Genomic DNA, 21,683 nt, shown 5'->3' on the forward strand with positions numbered 1-21,683 from the left:
TCTTTATAAAGCTATTTTCCAGATCAGTTTTATTTTTAATACGATATTTAAAATTTTTCCTATTTTTCATCTTTTTGACTTTTATTATCTCATGGAGTCATTAGCTAACACTTGTCCAATTCTTATTTTAAAGAATTATTTTCCTAATGAATTTTTATGACAGTTTTTCTACTTGGCCTGTTCTACTTTTTCAAAGGTTCTTTTTTTCAATGAATTTTTGTACCCTTTCTAAAATTAGGCCAATTCTGTTTTTAAGGTGTTATTTCTTCAGTACTTTTTTTGTGTTTCATACGTCAAATCGTTAATTTCCTTGGTACACAATTTTTTTTTTTTTTTTTTTTTTTTTTGAGGCTGGGTTAAGTGATTTGCCCAGGGTCACACAGCTAGGAAGTGTTAAGTGTCTGAGATCAGATTTGAACTTGGATCCTCCTGAATTCAAGGCTGGTGCTCTATCCACTACACCACCTAGCTGCCCTTGTACACAATTTTTTATATTGCTATCATTTCTTTTCCCATTTGTTTACTATCACTTTTATCACTTTCTATTATTTTTCTAAGAATTCTTATTAAGTTTGTGTCCAATTGGCAATTTTTGAGGCTTTGGTTCTAGGGTTGTTTTTGGTTGTTGTTGTTTCATTTTGTTTTGTAATGTACTCTTCTGAGATTATGCCTTGGTCTTTCCTTCCACCAATATGTTGTTTTGTTGCATTCAAGTTATTTTTTGTGTCATTTGTTCATTTTCCTAGTCTATTTCTTTGAAATTTATTTTACAATTAGGCTGGGCTTACTTGGGGGTGAGAAGGCAGATGGCACTATCCCAAGCTTTGGGTTTTTCTTTTCTTTTCTTTTCTTTTCTTTTTTTTTTTTTTTTTTTAATTGCATTACATTTCAGAGATAGTTCTGTCTCCAAGTTTGCAAGTTTGGGCTGCTTCCAAGTTTCTGTCATCCAGGAAGAGATGTGGTCACTGATCTCTTGGTGTATACTTTAAGTTAGGAAGGGTGCTTGCTATTTTGAAGTTGAAAGCACTAGTATTCTTACTGGCCATAAAACTGACCATGTCCCCTCCTACTAACATAAGAACTATTGCTTATCTTCTCCTTGGAACTGGGGACAGAGTTCCTGCTCCCTTGTTCTCCTCTTTTCTCTGGAATTATGATCCAGAATTGCATATAGGCAATAAAATCTGCAGCAGTGTACCATGCACCAGCCAATCCTATAATCTCTTTCTGACCAGTTGTTCATCTAATCTCTCATTTTTCGGTTGAAAGCTCCCAAAGCAACTAACTGCTTCTAAACAATCTAAAGACTTTCTGTGTTGGCTGTTGCTGCTGCTTCTGCTATTGCAGTATTTGCTCTGTTCTGGACCAGCCCCCACTACAATATCATAGACCTCATTTGTCAACCTCTAAAATTGTCTTAAGCTGGAAAAATGTGTCATCTCAACATTTTGTTGGCTTTGCCAGTGTAACATTTCATTTGAGACATCATTTTAAAGATCTTTGGAAGGGATTTAAAGTTTTTAGAGGCAAGGGATAATGCATTAAGGAAAATAAATAAATAAATAAGTTGGTTAGGGAAAGAAGTGATGTCTGGAGAAGGCCTGGAGAAGTTCAGAAAGAGAAGAGAGAAGTGTTAAGGGACAAAGGCAAAGGAAGAAAGTGAAAGACATGTTCATTTGGAGTAAGGGACTGATCAAATTATAAAATTCACAGTTCAGGATTTTGGATATACATTAATTTTAAATAAAGATAAAAATGTAATGCCAGAGAAACTAAGGCAAGATAGAGATTAGAGAGTTATTTATATTTTATTTGAAAGGAAGAGATTTACTGGGACCAAATGGACCCATAGTTTGGTTCCAGGGCTGAATAAGACTATCATCTCCAAGAATCCAGGAACAAATGTTGAATACAAAGATTCTTTTATAGGGTAACAAGAACCTATAATGAGCTAATGAGGGGCAGCACCTGGGATGGGGATGACCTAAGGTGGGGAGGTACCTGGTGTGACATAATGGAGGGGGTAACCAGAGATGGGGAGTGGCTCCTAATATTCTAATGATGTCTAAGACCTAAAATCTTTATCTTATCAAACATGATTAAGAGGGAATGGTTGTAGCCTGAGGCAGAGTAACTGAGGTAGGACAATTAGGGAAACTGGGTCAGGACTTTAAAAGGGAACTGTGGCACTAAACAAATAAAACTAAACTTGTGTATCTTTGGTTTATATCAGACTATGATCTCAATTCACATTATTTGAGGAATTAAAAAAAGAACTCTGAGGTCAGGATTTTAGATACAGAAATATCTATAGGGATATAAAAGTATCTGAGAAGAGTGGCAGAAAATTGGTTGGAAAGGACAATAAACCAGGTGCCAAATTAACTGAAAATGGTGGCAGAGTGACTTACATATTAATCATTGTCAACAATAAGAATCAGGAAAAGTTGGAATAATCAAGGTGGCATAAACTTCAAAAAAAAAAAAAAAAGAAAAGAAAAGTTGATAAGTGACAGTGATCTGAAAAATTCATTGGGAACCAAGATAGTATGCTCACTTCAAAATTTATTTTGAATATTATGTGTCTCTTTTTGCCATATGTAAAATAAGAATTATTTTAGATAATCTTTAAAGTCTCTTATAATTCCAGCATTCTGTGATTCTATGAGTCACTTCCCCAGAAGTAAATGAAATTTTGCCTTGCTCTCCTACATTCTGATTTCTATTCAGGTATGTTTATGGTGGGCTAATGTCAAGTTATAATTCAGAGTTAATATGAAAGTGGACTTTGGCTTAAAGACTTGAAACAAAGTATTAAATATTTTAAAGATCATAATATAATGATTTGTTTTTCCCCACTGAGACTTAAATTTTGAGTATCCCCAGATAAAAAACACTCTACTGAACTCTCCTAATAGCCCATTCCAAACTATCTTTGCATCTGCTACTTAGCACAACTCAGTAAACAAATTATGGGGCAATGTTGCAGAAAAAACTTTGACAATTTATACAGTTAATCATTTATACTTTAATAATATACTTTTAAAAACCCTTAAATATGTATTTAGCTACACTATCAGTAAAGGATTATTAACCTAATGAACCAACAGGAGTCTAGATTTTTCCACTTGGTTGACACTTTTGTGAATAAAAACAGTACTGGGATGTTTCAAATACACATTACAAGATATTAGGAATGCAAATGTGATTTCTATCATCTTCTATCAAAAGTGTACTAAAACTTGTACTAAATGAATATGTCCAAAATTAAGTTGATTTCTACTTTTTCAGACTGTTTATAGTAATAAATATGAAATTAGGATGCAGGATATGAAAAAAGGATATAGAGCTCATATGAATATTCTAAAAGATGTTTGATTTAGAGCACCAGCCCTGAAGTCAGGAGGACCTGGTCTCAGACAAAACACTTCCTAGCTGTGTGACCCTGGGCAAGTCATTTAACTTAAGTGGGGGTGGGGGTTAGATGTTTGATCTTAGAAGCTACAATTTAACTTAATTACTATAAATAAAATTATGAGTATATCTAATGTTTTTTGTCCCCCCCCCCCCTTACAAGTACAATAGTTTGATATATAAAGTTTCCAAGTTTAGATGGAGGAATATAAGAATAGAAGATCACATATAATGTTAAGATATAAAAAAAGTCCCTATAATCAGAGATTTTAGTGACATTTTACCACATATTATAATGTATAAAAAACAGGGGGGTGGAGCCAAGATGGTGGAGAAGGCATACATGACTTTCTAAGCTCTCTCTAACAACTCACTAACAACTATTTAATTCAACCTCAAAAATAGCACTTGACTGGTAAAATCCATGAAGATTAGAAGTACAGCAACTTACAAGCCAAAGATAACCTGGAATTTTGTCAAGAAAGGTCTGTCTTGAGGGGTGGGAAAAGAACAGCACAGGCAGAGATAGAACTAGAGGCTAACATATTGTGCAAATAGGGCTGGGAGGCTTCTGTGTGAATTTTACTTTCATCAGAGTTGGCTCAAAGAGAAAATAATTGACATATTTGTTTTACAGAGAATTTTCTCTTGCCTCATTTAAAAGGGGGGATAGGAAAAGGGAAAAAGAAAAGAGTAATAAGGGAAAGATACAAGAAAGGGGAAGCAATTCAAAGGGGGTAGGGAGGGATCCTACAGTGCATGAGTGGCGTGACACAAGTTTAATATTGGGAAAGAGGATTGGGGGAGAAAAGCTACAGAGACAGACTACTCTGGCATAGACTGATTGCTCTACTCTGTTTGCAAAACAGCAGATCAGCAGAGAAATTAAAGCTACTTTAAAAAAATGCCAGAAACTATAGTCTGCCTATAGCAACTGAAAACAGGAAGTGACTCAGCACAGATCACAGCACAACTGTGCAGCCGAATTCTGCTATATGGGGCTTTTCCTTGGGAAAGTTAAGAACCTGCACAGCAGGGAGACACATATAGAGTAAAGGTAAAAGGCTGGAGCAGAATCTATTATGCTTCTGTTGAAGTAAAAGAAGCAGAGGTAGCCATACTTATCTCAGATTAAGCAAAAGCAAAAATTGATCTAATTAAAAGAAATAAGGAAGGAATCCTGCTAAAGGGTAGCATAGACAATGAAGCAATACTAAATATATATGTACCAAGTAGTATAGCATCTAACTTCCTAAAGGAGAAGCTAAGAGAGTTGCAAGAATAAATAGACAGAAACACTTTAATAGTGGGAGATCTCAACCTTGCACTCTCAGAATTAGATAAATCAAACCACACAACAAACAAGAAAGAGGTAAATAGAATATTAGAAAAATTAGGTACGATAGATCTTTGGAGAAAACTGAATGGAGACAGAAAGGATTATACTTTCTTCTCAGCAGTTCATGGAACCTATATAAAAATTGACCATATATTAGGACATAAAGATCTCAAAATTAAATGCAAGAAGGCTGAAATAGTAAATGCATTCTTTTCAGATCACAATGCAATCAAATCTACATTCAACAAAAAGCTAGAGGTAGATAGACCAAAAAGGAATTGGAAACTAAATAATTTCATCTTAAAGAATGATTGGGTGAAACAGCAAATTATAGAAACAATTAATGATTTCACCCAAGAAAATGACAATCATGTCACACCAGACCAAAATTTGTGGAATGCAGCCAAAGCAGTAATAAGGGGAAATTTTATACCTTTAGAGGCTTACTTGAATAAAATAGAGAACAAGAAGATCAATGAATTAGGCTTGCAACTTAAAAAGCTAGAAAAAGACCAAATTAAAAACCCTCAATCAAATACTAAATTTGAAATTCTAAAATTACAAGGAGAAATTAATAATACTGAAAGTAAAAAAAAAAAAAACAAAACAAACAAACAATAGTTATTTTAACTATTGAATTAATAAATAAAACTAAGAGTTGGTTTTATGAAAAAAATCAATAAAATAGATAAACCTTTGGTAAATCTGATTAGATAAACAAGAGGAAAATCAAATTGCTTTTATTAAAAATGAAAAAGGGAGAAATTTCCACCAATGAAGAGGAAATTAGAGCAATAATAAGGAGTTTGCCCAACTTTATGCCAATAAATTTGATAACCTAAATGAAAATGGATGACTGCCTCAAAAATATAGGTTTCCCACATTAACAGAGAAGGAAATTCACTTAAATAGTCCCATTTCAGAAAAAGAAATAGAACAAGCTATTAATCAACTCTCCAGGAAAAAATCCCCTGGACCAGATGAATTTACATGAGAATTCTACCCAAACATTTAAAGAACAATTAGCCCCAATGTTATATAAACTATTTGAAAAATTAGGGTGTGAAGGCGTCCTACCAAACTCCTTTTATGACACAGACATGGTGCTGATACCAGGAGCAGAGCTCAATTATAAAAGTAAAAAAAGATGAAATACCAAAAGAAAAAAAAAAAGAAAATGAGCAAAAAGCAGAAAAGAATTTTTAACATAGAATGCTACAATGTGTAAAGGGCTGAAACTCTGAATAGGTGCACTGGTATCAGATAACCAAGCACTTATGTCTAATTACCTATTGGACAATACTCTCTTAGCATATGCTTGGAAAATGGCCCTTCTCACTATTTTGTGCTGGCTCTATCTTTTGGTATATACAGATAATTGTAGGAGGGATTGGGGGTAGAATAAGACAATCCAGAGTCACCTTGGAGGAAGATGAGGAGAAGGGAGGATGGCAAGCCTCATGGAGTTTCATCCATCTTTTTTACTTCTTCCTCTGATGGCCAATGCTGATCCTGACTCTGGCTGATCCTGAGGTCAACAGGGAGATAACTCGCACTTCACAACAATGGTGACAGGGCTGACTAAAATACAAACTCAGATGAGGACAGAATGTCCACAGAAGGAATCTCAAAAAGTGATATGAATTAGTCTCAATACCAAAGAGGCTTCTTGTAAATGCTCATAAAAGACTTTAAGAGGCAGATAAGAGAGGTAGAATAAAAAATGAGAAAAGAAATGAGAGGCATGCACAACTCCTTAAATAATAGAATAAACTAAATGGAAAAAGAGACACAAAAAAATAACAAGAAAATCCTGCATTGAAAACTCGAACAGGCAGGGCAAATGGAAGCTAATCAATTTGTGAGAGAGAAAAAAATTAGTCAAACAAACTAAAAAGAATGAAAAAAAAAAATGGAAGAATATGTGAAATACCTGATAAGTAAAATAGCCAACTTGGAAAATAGACTCAAAAGAGACAATTTTAAAATAATTGGACTACCTAAAGGCTATGACCAAAAAAAAAAAAAAAAAAAAGAGCCTGAATAGCATTCTACAGGAGATCATCAAGGAAAACTATCCCAATATTCTAGAAACAGTGAGGGAAATACTCATTGTAAAATTCCATCAATCATCTCTAGACAGAAATCCTACAAGGAAGATAAGGTAGTGGGTGGAAGGTTCAAAAATATAATTAAGGAATGGGTACAAAGAGAGAGCAATCTTTTATTACAACTTGTTAAATTTTTTTCATTTGATGGGCATTTTCTCTATTTCAAATTGTTAGCCACTATAAAAAGAGTTGCTCTACATATTTTTAGGTTCTTCCCCTCACCTTCCTTTTTAAATTTCTTTGGGATGTAGACCCAGCAATGATATTGCTGAATCAAAAGATATTCACAGGGGCAGCGAGGTGTCACAATGGAGTAACATCCCTGAAATCAGGAGGACCTAAGTTCAAATCTGGTCTCAGATATTTAATACTTCCTAGCTATGTGAAAATGGTCAAGTCATTTAACCCCAACTGCCTCAAAAAAAAAAACAAAAAAAAAACATTCACAGTTTGATAGTCTTATGAATATAGTTCCAAATTACTCTCTATAATAGTTAGATCAGTTCACAACTCCACCAATAATGTATGTTTCTCAATTTTCCAATATCCAATATTTAACATGTTCCTTTATTTTTTATATTACCCTATCTGATAACTATAAAGTGATACCTTAGAGTTGTTTCAATTTGAATTTCTCTAGTCATAATTTAGAGGTAAATGCATCATTTTAAAACAATAAAGCAATAAAAATTACATTAAATAAAGGGTATGGGAGCTTAGATTAAAAATTAATAGACTAAAAAAATCCAATCCTAAAGAATGACTGGGTTAAAGAAAAAATTCTGGAAACATTAATTTCATTAAAGAGAATAAAACAAATCCCAAAATTTGTGGAATGCAGCCAAAGAACTACTTAGGGAAATTTTTTATCTTTCTAAATGTGTACATGAATAAAAGATAGAGCAAATCAATTAACAGAGTATACAACTGGAAAAAAAAAAAACACAACTAAGCAAAGAACAAATTAACTCCTTTCCCCAATTAAACATCAAAATACAAATCCTGAAAATTAATGAATAACTTAATAAGATTGAAAGGGGGGGGGGAGAGTTAGTTTTATGAGAAAAAAAAACTGGTAAACTATTGGTTAATGTTTTTTAAAAAGTCAAGAAGAAAAAAACAATTACTAGTATCAAATATGAAAAGTATGAATGTACCCCCAATAAAGATGCAAACAAAACAATTATTTAAAGTTATTTTCCTAATTACATGCCAGTAAAACTGATATATTAAGTGGATGAATGTTTATAAAAATAAAAGAAATAAAATATGTAAGCAAACCTAACTTAGAAAAATAATGTGAAGAAGCCATCAATGAATTCTCTAAGAAAAACCACCTAGAATCAGATGGCTTAACAAGTGGATTTTACAAAATTTTTAAGAAATAAATAATCCTATGACTATATTAACTAATTGAAAAAAAATAGGTAAAGGAGACATCTTACTGAGTTGTTTTTATCCCAAATATGGTTTTAATAGTTAAAGTGAGAAGACTAAGAACAAAGAAATCTATAGATCAATGTTCTCAATGAATATTGATGCAAAAATAAATATATAAAATAGTAGGAAGGAGGGTACAGCAATAAATCAGAAAGATCCTATATTATTATCACATGAGATTTATACTCTGAATACAGGGCTGGTTCAGTATTCATATCAATAATGAAAACAACAAAGATCATAAGATTATATTAATACCAATATGAATATACCAATAATCATGTGATTATGCTAAATACCTTTGACAAAACATAATACATATTCTATTAAAAAAAAAAAACATAGGAACAAATTTAGCCTTTCTTAAAGTGTTCATTTGTATGTATCTAAAGCTAAAAGCAAATATTATTTGTAATAAGGGTTAAATTGAAGTCTTTCCCAAAAGTTCAGGGTATAAGCAAGAATATCTATTATCATTAATATTATTCAATTTTGTACCAGAAATGTTAGCCATAACAATAAGATTAATCTGATTTTGAGGTACACTTTAATTTAAATGACATGAACTTACATTAAAATTTTATTTTAAAAAGAAGTAAGGCATTAAACTGAAAATCTCATAGAAATTTTAAAGCATTAGATTAAGAAGAACCTCAGACTTCACAATCAATTGGGTTAATGTTTGGTGCTAGTAAAAATTATGAGGCTAAAAATATTTCTTTGAACCTTTATATTATATTATACCAAAAGAATTATTATTATACCAAAAGAATTATTATTATACCAAAGAAATGTTGCTGAATGATAGTCATTTTCTATGTATAAAGAAAAGCCTAGTATTACATGGGTCATCTGAAAATCACACCACTTCCTACAACTTCATAGCACAATTTAACCTGATCTGTATACATGTGTATATACATACATTTACATATATGAACTACAAGTAAATGACATCTATTTATCTACATATAATGCTTACTTAGCAAATTAATTATGCACATACTGTTTCAATTAGGGGTTTTAGTCTTCTTAAGATAATAGTGTCTATATTCTATTCCCTTCAAAGATGTATTATGTTGAACAAATTCAATTCTATATTTGTGACTGTTTAAAGAGGAACATTTAACTTCACAAAAGTAATGAAAATCACAATGACCTAAAGACAACTTAATTTTACCTATTACAATTTTCTCTTTCTTTTATGCTTTAGTGAAAACTTTAACAGAGTCAAGAGGCAAATGTGGCAGCCCCAAATTTTGATTTAGTACCTGCTTATCCAAAAATTCAGTGAGCAGTTTTATTGTGTGTATTGTGATTTTTTTTGCATATGGGATTGAACATATTAAAATGTATTTCATAATCTTTCTTTTCAGTGTCTTCAGAAATATTCAGAAGCAATAAAATTGTCAAATGATGGGCCAAAAAGGGTAATTATGGAGAGGACAGGGGCTGTTAGGTGGCGCAGTGGATAGAGCACCAGCCTTGAATTCAGGAGGACCAGAGTTCAAATCTAGTCTCAGACACTTAATACTTCCTAGCTGTGTCACCCTGGGCAAGTCACTTTAATCCCAGCCTCAGGGGGGAAAAAATATGGAGAGGACAGGTAATAAAATAATCAGGACAAGTCTTGAAAATTTTCACATGTAGACCCACATCCTAAAAATGTTTTATTCAATTTCCATTCTGAAGATGTTATTTGATCATTGAAAAAATCCACACATATTTTAATAACTAAAAAGAGACATTTCTTAAACTATGAGTATTGAAATAAAAATACACCCTGAATAGTGTCGATTTTGTAAACTTCTTTCTTTGCTAAAAACATATTTATTAAAACATAAAATGCAATATTCATTTTTCAGAAGAGAGACCACAGAGAAGGTCCAGATTTTCAAAGCTCCATTTCTTTTTTAGTTGGATAGGGTTTTTTCAGTGATAGGAAATCTTTGAAGATTTTAAATCTAGCCACAGGGTTTTTCTTCTTAGGAGAACAATAATCAAAATTGTTTTTAGTAGTGAAATACTTTATCAAAATCTTTAATTTACAAGGAGACAAAACAATGAGATACAAATGAAATTGTCTTACAAAATGCAAAGATTGAAACACCTCATTGTACAAAATTTGAAAAATTAAAACTTTTCTGTAAATTTAATCACTTCTAATTAACATCTGTCTTGTTTCTATGACCAAAAATCATTTTCATTAAGAAAAGAGTAATTATAATTTCCCATTTTTTCACCTTTATTCTTGGATGCTCATGAGACTACTGGGCAATAGGGAACCTCATTTCATATAATTCTAAGTGAAATGGAAAAAATAGGTAAATTGCTTCCTGCTTTTCCCTGGTTTTAATTCTTTTATAGAACTGGAAATTGGTAGGATGGCACAGTGGAAAAAGAATCAGTCATCTGATGGCACTGGATTAATATCCTGTCTCTGATACAAGCTGGCTATCTTCAAATGGCAAATTATTTATCAGAGAAGATGCTGATCTTCCTTAATAGAGAGTTTCTTTACTTGAAATTCCTTTGACCAATGAAATCACAAGTTCAAAATATTAAAAAAAATAGAGCTAGAAGATGATAAAGGCAAAAATGGCGGGGGGGGGGGGGGGAGGAAGTGACTTAAAGGTTCTTCCTTATTATTCTCTTGAATAGTTTATAGATATTCTATCCATTAATCTTGATAGCTCATTTTCCCCTTAGTTTAATGAAGTACATTTTGCAAAGCCTAGAAAAAGTTCAATCAAGCAATTAGCTGTCATTTAAATGTAAATCTAACTACAGTGCTTAAATTGATTTTAAACCATATTTATTTACTTTTAGAAGTTCTATTTTGATATTTCAGTAAAGAGTCAGACAGAAAAAAAATAGATCATAAACAAAGTAAAACCATGAAAAAATTAAGATTGAATATATGAGTTGCTTAGCAACATAACTTTAAGGTATCTTTTCAGTTCTTATTTTCTGCCATTTTGTTCCTTGTTAATGTATTGGGTACATTGACTAGGTATTAAATACCATTGAATTCTCACAACTTTTCAGAACATTTTAGGTACTATTTATTCTTTAATAGATTTACTTTGTAAATTTATTTCATCTATTTGACCTGAAAGTAAAGGTTTCCTTATTCTGTTGCTTTCTGCTTTTGGGTGGCTAGAATGTATTACTCCATTCCTACCATTTATAGAGAATCATAGAAAACAATGGTGATTTTTGAGAGGAGGGAATTGAAAGAATTGTCAAAGTACTTCACTCTTTTTTACAGTATAGTTTTTATCCCAATGAACTTCAAAATCATTCTAATGCTACATTATTTGAGATTAAGGTAGGGATGAAGACCAATCAAAATGATAAAATATTTTAAAGAAAATCAATGTTATTATTCTCAAGTATTAAATCTATTATAAACAAATGGGTTTCATAATATATTGGAATATGCTCTAGAATCATTTATAATTATTTAAGTGCAAACTATGACTTCCTAAAATGATAAACTATTTGATATGTCATATATATGTAAGCACATAAAACTTTCCATATTAATCATGTTGTGAAAGAAGGAACAAACTTTAAAAAAAAAAGAAAGAAAAGAAAAAGAATAGGAAAAATTAAAGAAAACATAAATCATATCCTTTGATTTGCATTCAAACTATATCAGTTCTTTCTTTGAATGCATATAGTATTTTCTATCATGAGTCCTTTGGAATTATTTAGGTCATTGTATTGCTGAAAAGAGCTTAGTTATTCATAAGTAATCATCACACAATGCTGTTGTTACTGTATATAATGTTCTTCTGGTTCTATTCTCTTCATTTTCCATCAGTTCATATAAGTCTTTCCAGGTTTTCTGAAGTATGCCTGCTCATCATTTCTTATAGCACAATACTATTTCATTACATTCATATAATACAACTTAGTAAGCCATTCCCTAATTGATAAGTATCACTGTGATTTCCAATGGGGGAGGGATAGAAAAAATGTTTCAAAAGGTATTTTGTCAAACCTTTGAAAAGATGAGGGAAGAAACTGAAATTCATAAAGAGATTAATTGGCTTGCCATTCCAGGAAAAAGTTATTTTATCCATGTAAAATAATTAAATACATTTTTAAAAATTAAAGTGAGAAAATGAAAATAACCAAATAAACTAATTATTTAATGAAAGAATGGTATGGGATGAGTATGTTCAATATATGCTATTGGACAGCTCTGTGTTTAATTACTTTGGTTAATAATTATTAGCACCTAACTTTCTCATGAAGATGTGAGGATTAATAAACATTTTAATAATATTAGGAGGCTCTTCTAGGATAGGTCTGACATCAATACATTTTTTTTCACTATCACATCAATACTAGTGCCTCATGGTTAATAGGATAACCCCTGTCAGTCATTTTTCTCCCTCTAAACTGTGATGAAGTAATATGCCTTTCACAATAATTTTTGGTAAATTACACATTTTTAGACAACTACATAGAATCAGATAATTAATTCATATGGGTAAGCAGTTTTCCTTCATAGAGTGAGTAGTTTACTAATTGTAGAGTCAGGCCAGTTTAACAAAATAAATTATTTTGTTTTTTCTTCTTGCAAAACATCATCTAACCCTTCTAGAGTAATTACAGAAACTTGAAAAGAGCCTGGTATATTGTGCCACATAGTGAAAAAATAGATTAGTAATCTAGTTAAAAAAAAAAAATAAAGAATCAATGAATACATAGATAAGGAGGAAAAAAACTAAAACCATTGGTCATTTATTTTAAAAGCCTGTTGTTTGTTTTTAAAATGTGCCCACACTTTTTAATGCATGTTCACCAGTGTTAACAACTCAGAATGAAGGATAGTAACAATGAAGACTGGTAATAATTCAATAATATATAATCTTGGGAGGATTATGTGAGCTACTGAAAAGTTCAGTGATTTGCTCTTGTAAGAAAGCTAAAAAGGGTCAATAAGGAACTCAATCCAGGCTACTTAGTTCTCTATCTGCTATGCTTTTAGAAGGGATATTATTTAAATCAGACTTTAAGGCAAGAGTACAAATAAAAGAATAATTGAGTAATGAAGTAGACAGATTGAGAAGGGGATAACAATATAAGCATAGGAAACAACATAAAGTCTATATAAATGATAACTTATGATACAATATGATTAGAGCTTAGAGTACAGGATGGTATTCAAGGAGGCTGATTAAGGAGAGTGATAACATATCACATGTTAAAATTCTTTCTTTTCCTAACCAAGAGGAGCTCCACCCTTAGATTCTTCCCTTGAAGGTTGTAAGTATTTCAGAGGGTCCAGTGGTGATTCTCTAATACTATGACTTGAAGTGCCAGAGGTATATTTCCCATCAAAGATAAAAGTTGAAAATCTAATAGTCTGATTTTAGTAGCTTCTGCAAAGAGGTATATATAAAAGGCTAAAAATCTGTGATTGCCTCAAATCAAGGAAAGATGGAAGAACCATCTCCTAGATGAAGCAGATGGAGAGGTTGTGGTGGTTGTATGCTTGTTTCTTAGCCAAGGCCGAAATACACTCTTGTTCCAATTTAGGAAATTCAATTCCTTCTCATCTTATTTGATATCCTATATATGATTTTTGAGTGTGGCTAAGTTTCCTTAGTCTCTGGTAATAGAATTCTTATAAAATGTCATTCTAATTCAAACTAACATTAAATATTTCGTGTAAGGCCCATGAATGACATATTGAAAAATATTTTCATTTAGTTAAGGTATGAAGGCTAAAATGGGATAGAGTTTATTATCAAGAAAGTGAAGGAATTAAAAATAGAAGGACAGTCAGTAGTGTATGTCATAGCCAGAGTGGGAGGGAACATTCAGAAGATGGAAACAAAGAATAATCAAGGAAGATGGAACTTGAAAAACTACCATTGGATTTTGTGTTTATTGACTCACTGATGACTTTTGAGATAGTATTTCCCACAATGAGCAGTGAGAAACTAGACTTCAAAGACGTGAACAATGAAGAAAATATAAGTACCAAATGTACACAACTTTTAAAAATGTTTTTGAGTATTTTATTTTGAATAAAATGAGACAAATAATAGGTGACTAGTAAAATTTGGCCAAAACTAATATAACATCTATTAGTTTTTCTCTTTCTTTTTGTTTTGCTTTCCCCACAATAGAGGAAAATATGGGATTAAATATTTTTCTAAATTTAATCAAGGTCTAGCTCCTCATGCTTCCAAAGATTTTTTTGGTTTTGATTCTCTTCATGAAATGTTACACATAAAAAAGTGTATGAAGATTTCAAGCATCTCATTAAGTTGTAGCCAAGAGTCTCATTAACACATGATTTAACAAAATGTGTTTCATCGAAGAAAAAAATCTTACTACTAGAAGCCCACCTGCTAATATTTAGAGAGTTTTAGAGATGATAAACAAAAAAAGGTGTTTGTTTTGGTGACACTAGATAAAAATAAGACTTCACAAGTATAAAAACACCTGGTATTCACATTCACATTTTCCAACACTCCATCATTAACACAGGAGTGTATGGATTAGTGAAGATGACAACTCTGAGGAAAGATTCATTTCTTTAATATAAGCTCTCAAGTGGAAAATAATAATTGTGAATACCTTTTGGAAAACTATATATGTTTAATATTTTAAACCACATGAGTATTTAGCTACTAAAGTGAAAAATAAAGTTACATCTTCCCTCCCCAATAATTTTAAACGTCACTACATTCATCACCATCCATATGTAAGTTTTCTAGATGATTTTCCTCCATTTCCTTAATGATATCTACTTGGGAAATGTCAATTCATTCTAGTAGTGGGACAATATAATTTGAAATCAAAATTTATCCTAAATTTGATTTGAAATTCAAGAGCCAAATAGAACAGACAGTATATTTGAATTATCTATTATTTCAGATTATGTGCACCATTGTTTGGATTAGCATAACTAATAGCTAATTGAATACATTTAAGAATAAGATTTTGTTTTCAGTGCAAGTTTCATGATTTTCCCCACTCCATAAAAAGCCCTTACTTTTTTGATTGGTTTATTTCATAATCATAGTATTCTAGATTTGGACAGTGATTTGTAAAAGCAGAGCAAAAATGAAAAGACCACCTGCAGGACTGGATGCTTATAAAAGGTTAATAAAGCAGTCACTTTAATATTATGGTTTAGGGAAACTGTACATTTGATTTTTGACATCTGAACATATTTTAAATGATTTATGAAATGCTTAAAATCATTTATATTTGACTTTGTTATTTCCCATTTCCACTATCATGACACTTTAAAAGATGATATTTCAGTCATGTTTAATAGATCAAATGAATATTTGATAAATAAATTATGAATAAATTTATTTACCTGCATGGAAATCTATTCCCACAGCAAATGAAGTCCCTGATATTGGCATTAAAGCATCCATTTTGTCAGTTGGTTCCAAAGGTATTCCCCTGATTCCCTCATGAACAGAATACATAAGAAATGATTCTATGCCTAAATGTAAAAACAAACAAAATAATTCAAATGTAAATTCAAATTTAGAGATCATTTTATACTATTAATATTAAACAATCTGAATTTAATTTTATAAGTTCCCTCCTATTAGCCATTTATCAGGTTGTTAATCACACTATGATTGTATTCTCTAGTGGCTCCTGGGACCTTTACTTTTTTCATTAAAGCAAATTACACAATTCCTCCTCTGCTGAGAAGCTTTTTCTGATTAGTTAAAAATGTGTGTAGGCAATTCTTCAGTCACCCACTTTAAAACAAAGGATCCTCATGATCCCTTCATCTTACTCATCTACTCCCATCCCAAAATGAGCTATCCTTGTGTTTGTACATAATGCTATACTTTGATTTTAGTTAACTAAATGTTTTAATCCCATCCAATTCCAAGAAGGCACAATGCAGAATAATATAAAAAAATAATGGCTTTCCAGTCAGCTGATTTGGGTTCAAATCTCAGTTCTATATTTTCAATTTAACTTTCTGAGTTTTATTTATAAAAGCAATGGATTAGCTAAAATCATGTCAAAGGTCCTTTTTACTTCTTTCAGCATTCACCTAATAAGGTTTGGACCATAATCTATAATTTAATTTGTATAAGGAATTCCTAGGAAAGAAACTTCAGCAACTAGTAGAAATGAACTGCTAAGGATACTAAAATGCATTGATTTGCCCACATTCACATAGTGGATATATTGTGAAAGGAAGAATTTGAAATCTGTCTTCCGTCCTCTAAATCCAACTAATAATAACAACTACATCAGCAACATTTTTGTCATGGTTACTATTTGCCAAGCACTGTGCCAAGTGCTTTAAAGTTATTATCTCATTTGGTTTTTACAACAATGCTGGGAGAGAGGTACTATTTATTATTACCCTCATTATTTAGATGAGGAAGCTAAAGCAAATAAGGCTTAAGTAGTTTGCCCAGGGTAAGACAGCTAAAAACTTTCAACAGATGGATATGAATCCAGATCTAGCACTCTTCAACACAGTGGCCCACATCTACTACAGGATAGTTTTCCCTTATAAATGTTATTGTATCTTAAAATATAATGCACTATGGAATGCTCATATTCTTTAGTTCATTTCAAATAAGAAGCTCCTATGTCAGTTACTTACTGGTCTTGTTATGAGTACAGAATTTCATTTTCTTTTTTAGTAGTCAGTTTCCTTATTGATAAAATAGTATACAGAACATAACCTGAGATTTCAGTATCTTATACTGGCTCAGGGTCAAAACTTTGAAGACTAGTTTTCACAGAACTGATGTCAAATCTGTGTTGATCCCAGAACATTTTCTAAAAGTTACTTATTTTTCTAAAAGTTTCTTGTAATTTTTCTCATATAATGGTGTGAAAGAAAATAAAAAATACAAAGTTCTAATTAGTTGATTTTCAACATGTATAACTAACTGGGATTAACTCAGAGGAATGTCCCAGAATGAGTTGAAGACTTCCCTTGCAAAGTGAAGATTTATCTAGTTTATAGATGGCTATTTTAAATAATCAAAGAAGACTGAAAAGGTCTTGGTCTGACAATTAAAATGTTTTGTCTAAAAAAATCATAATCTCTAAAGACTAAAGACTCTAATTTTGAAAGGCTAGATTCTCAGAGAATTCTGGATTCACTGGGGGAAATTACTTTATCTGTTATGACCTTACATTACTCCAAGGTTTCTTTTTTTTGAAGTTGGAGAACTCACCTAAAAGAATAACAAAATATATTCAGAGGGTAAAAGGATGGTTTTTGGTTTTGGTATTATAAAGTGGGATGGTCCCTCACCATCACGACCACTAAAACATTATTAAAACACAAAAGTTAGGGAGAGAGGAAGAGGAGGTTAGGGTAAAATTAAAAATGGTAGTTTAACTTCAAGTAGTCAACACTACAGTCTAACTTTCTTTCTTATTGGTGCTTTAGTTTTGGAAAGATTACTTCAAGGAAATATCCCTAAACTTTTTTCCTTGCTGATTATTGTATATATTTATGTATGTGCATATGGGTATGGAAGTATGGGAGCTGACACTGATTTTATTGTTGTACTTTTTCTGCTAATTTACTTTGCTTTTCTGTGATAACTAAATACTATGGTATTTTTTTTTTAAAGTTCTTCAAATTGGGTAAGCAAAACACTTGGTTAAGTTACTGATTTTTACATTTGTTTAAAATAGCCAATAGTCAATATATTATTTTTGTTTGTTTTTCCTGAGGCAATTGGGGTTAAGTGACTTGCCCAGAGTCACACAGCTAGCAAGTGTTAAGTGTCTGAGGCCAGATTTGAACTCAGGTTCTCCTGACTCAGGGGCTGGTGCTCTATCCACTCTGCCACTTAGCTGCCCCAACATATTGTTTTTGTCTATATTTATGAAATACCATAGGATAGTAAGGCTAGAAAGATGTTTTATTTAAAATATTGCTATCATGAAAAATAAGTTTATAAAATAAGTCATAACCATGTATATAAATCCAATTTTTCACTCCAAAAAGTTCAGAGTACAGAGGAGTCTGGAGTTAGTATGAACAAATGAAAAAAATGCCAAAGTGGAAATGATGTTTTTGTATGAATACATTGTGGGTTATTGAAGTTAACTGAAGGAAATAATACATAAGAATAAAAAGAAATTCTGATTATTTTATGTGATATATAAAATATTTGTAGAATATTGGAATATGAATATCTACCCTTATTTTTTAAGGACACAATAGATAACAAGCTAGTCTTATTGTGAGCAAATGTACTTTGTCAATATGCCTTATAACTATGACTATTTTTTGGGAATTGTGCAGAAACTTTCCAAAATGTTCTATTAAAATAAGGCTGATCAGTACATTGATATGTATCACCAGAGAGACTAATTACTTTTACCAATTTGCTTCCTATATATGAGCATTTGCATATATTGGGAGAATGTATGCAAATCAGGGTGAAAGAAAATGAAATGAAACAAAAAGTTTTGAATAAATCTCTGTAATTCAGAATTCCATGCTCTTTGCTATTAGTCCCAATCTTTCTCTCTTCAGATCTTACATTGAAAAATGTAGTAACCTTGCTTATCGAGCTATGACATGAAGGGTTTTTATTTTTTGTTTTCCCTGAAGTAAGAATGATTTCATCTTACTAATCTGCTCCCAAATAATTTCAATATCTAATAAAGCCAATTTTACCTTGAATATTAAAGAAAAGACTACATTTGTTCTCTAAGGGTTTTTACCAATGAATTAATGATAAAAATCATTATGCTGAAATAGTCTAAAAAAGTCATGATATTCATGCAATCAAAGCTAAATCCAGCTGTTGGGGATCCAACTGGTGGAAAATGACTTTTCTACCAAAATAAGGTTATGAATTAGATTTGATTTCAAGTATCTAAAATTATTAATCTTTTTTTCTTTTCTTATGATCTTCTCATACCTTAATCATATAAGTTGTATGCAAGGATATTCATATATAGTCATATAGGTGTATAGTAGATAGAGTGCTGGAACTAAAGTCAGAAAGACCTTAAATCACAAATAGATGTTTACATCTCAATAGACAATAAGTAGCTGTGTGACCTCCAACAAGTAAAGTTACCTCTCCAGGCCTCAGTTTCCTCATCTATAAGTTGACGCTAACTTACTTTTCAAAGTTATTGTGACAAAGATAAATAATATCCTCACAACCTATTGGGAGGCTAAAATAATATCCTTACAAATAAATTTGTAAATTGTTTTACACACCTTAAAGTGCTATCTAAATGCTAAATATAAATTATATATACATATATATATACATGTATGTACATATATATAAAATTATATATGACTTGTGCATAGGTATATGTTTATATGTTTACATATGTGTGTGCATATATGTGTATATGTGTGCATATATATATGCAAATAAGTACATGTACACATACACTACAGCATAAATGAAGAATTACCATCTATAAATAAGGTCACAATTTATTTATTGTTTTTTTTTTCTGGTTATGCATGTATATTACCTTATTTAATGAACATTTCTTTATGAAACATGTTGGGAGAAAAAGATCAGAACAAAAAGGAAAAACCACAGAAGAGAAAAAAAGACAGAAAAAAGAAATAACTATAGCATGTGTTGATTTACATTCAGTCTCCATAGTTCTTTCTTTGGATGCAGAAGGCATTTTCTCTCTAAAGTTCATTGGGATTTTAGGACCACACACATAGTGATGAGACTTTCTAAATCACTTAAAAAATCTAACCCTTCCTATTAACATTCATAAAACCTTTTTTGTTTTTGTTTTTACTTATTTATTTGCTTACCTAATTAACAGTTTTATCCACAAAATTTTAAATGGTAACTGAGTGAGTTATTCTACAGATAAAATTTTAGGTAATTCATACCTTGACAAGACATACGATTTTTGCGGAGATTATATCCTACTGTACACATGCAAGTCCTTGTTGTTTCAGATGTTGGCAAACAAAGCTGAGAACAGCCACCATTGTTTAATTGGCATGAATTGCTACCTAAAAAGAAAAAAAAAAAAAGGCCACAAAATAGTTTTATTCTTAGAAGGTACTCATATAATACATTATGATGAATTTCATAGTGCTGTCATTTCTTTGATACTGGATAGCTATTAATAGCACTGAATTTCATTTATTTGAATGATTTAAATAGGCAGATAATGTTTCAAGTCTGTGTATATATATATATATATATACACACAAATGAACAGAACACAGGAAATTCAAAATTTTTAATACAAAGATTTATTTTTCAGAGACATTAGTCCACTACTGTGCTTTAAAGGGACAGATACCAGATTTTTTTTTGCTTGTTTTATAAGTGCTCTTCAACAATTTTATCATTTTTAATAAATAAATAATTCAAATGTGCCACATAAATAGCTATTGAATAATATGGCTTAACCAAATATAAACATTATACTATTAAAACATATTTTATTAATTCATTTACTTTTAGAAAAACAATGAAAAAAATCACCATGCCTACAAACACAATCCTCTACAACTGTATTAAAACATACCTTTAAGAGTCATCTATTTAACTGGCATAATAATTTTCTTTATTACAGTATAGTACCAATGACAAACATCAGTCAGATAATCACAGGTAGGTCCTATAGAATTTACCAGGCCCAACTGGCTAATTAAAACTGATGGTATGAATTTAAATAATTTACAATCTCACCCAGCAAGTTCATTAACTATCCAATTTTTATAGCATTTTTATTATGCTAGGACATGGAATGCCATTTGCAGCATGTTCAGGCGATGATACAAAGTGCAGTAAATCCAGTGAGAATTACAAAGCATGATGAAAAGCTATATATCAATATCACTCTATGGAAAATGCAAAATACCAATGCAGCTCATTATTTCTTATCTCCTGAACTCAAGATAGTCTGATGGGATTTAATTGTTCAATCGAACCTGTCAAAACCTCTGTCATTTTGGAAGTGTGAAGTACTCTTAACTTCTGGGACTCTACATCAGAAGATCTCAACTTCTTTTACTTATTTCCTGTACCTGACACTAAATATTCAGTGCTAAAATTCAGAACAGGTGGGACCATATTTTAAATGTTCAGATTGCCCTTCAGTTTTAAAAGTTACTTTATTCATCTCATAAACTAAGACCACTTGATTCCTTTTTCCTTTCTACTCCTAGGGAAAAGTTTCATATTTGAACAAAGGAAACTGGAATTTCTAGTGAATCTTTAAAAGTAGTTTTGACAGCTAAAGTCTACTGTATTTTTAAACATAGAACAACTTTATATTTATTGTGTTTCTCCTTTAAATTTCATTTATAAAAAAAGAATATGACATTTGGGGCAAGGGTGTAGAAGCTCTCTTTTCCCTCTCTACCTGTGATTACA

At 31.2% G+C, this 21,683-nt stretch overlaps 1 protein-coding gene across 3 annotated transcripts in view; it reads right to left on the reverse strand.

Moving 5' to 3' along the window:
* The window catches only part of LRP1B (LDL receptor related protein 1B), a 2,473,587-nt gene that overhangs the window by 656,198 nt on the left and 1,795,706 nt on the right, over positions 1-21,683 (reverse strand). For all 3 annotated transcript variants that reach the window (XM_074301983.1, XM_074301982.1, XM_074301981.1), the window contains 2 exons: positions 20,183-20,308; positions 15,662-15,793 (listed from right to left, as the gene is read on the reverse strand). In XM_074301983.1, the coding sequence (XP_074158084.1) occupies positions 15,662-15,793; positions 20,183-20,308 (258 nt within the window). The remainder of the gene's footprint in view (positions 1-15,661; positions 15,794-20,182; positions 20,309-21,683) is intronic.

The sequence above is a fragment of the Sminthopsis crassicaudata genome, chromosome 3 (assembly GCF_048593235.1).
Source record: "Sminthopsis crassicaudata isolate SCR6 chromosome 3, ASM4859323v1, whole genome shotgun sequence".
In the NCBI taxonomy this organism is placed as follows: Eukaryota; Metazoa; Chordata; class Mammalia; order Dasyuromorphia; family Dasyuridae; genus Sminthopsis; species Sminthopsis crassicaudata.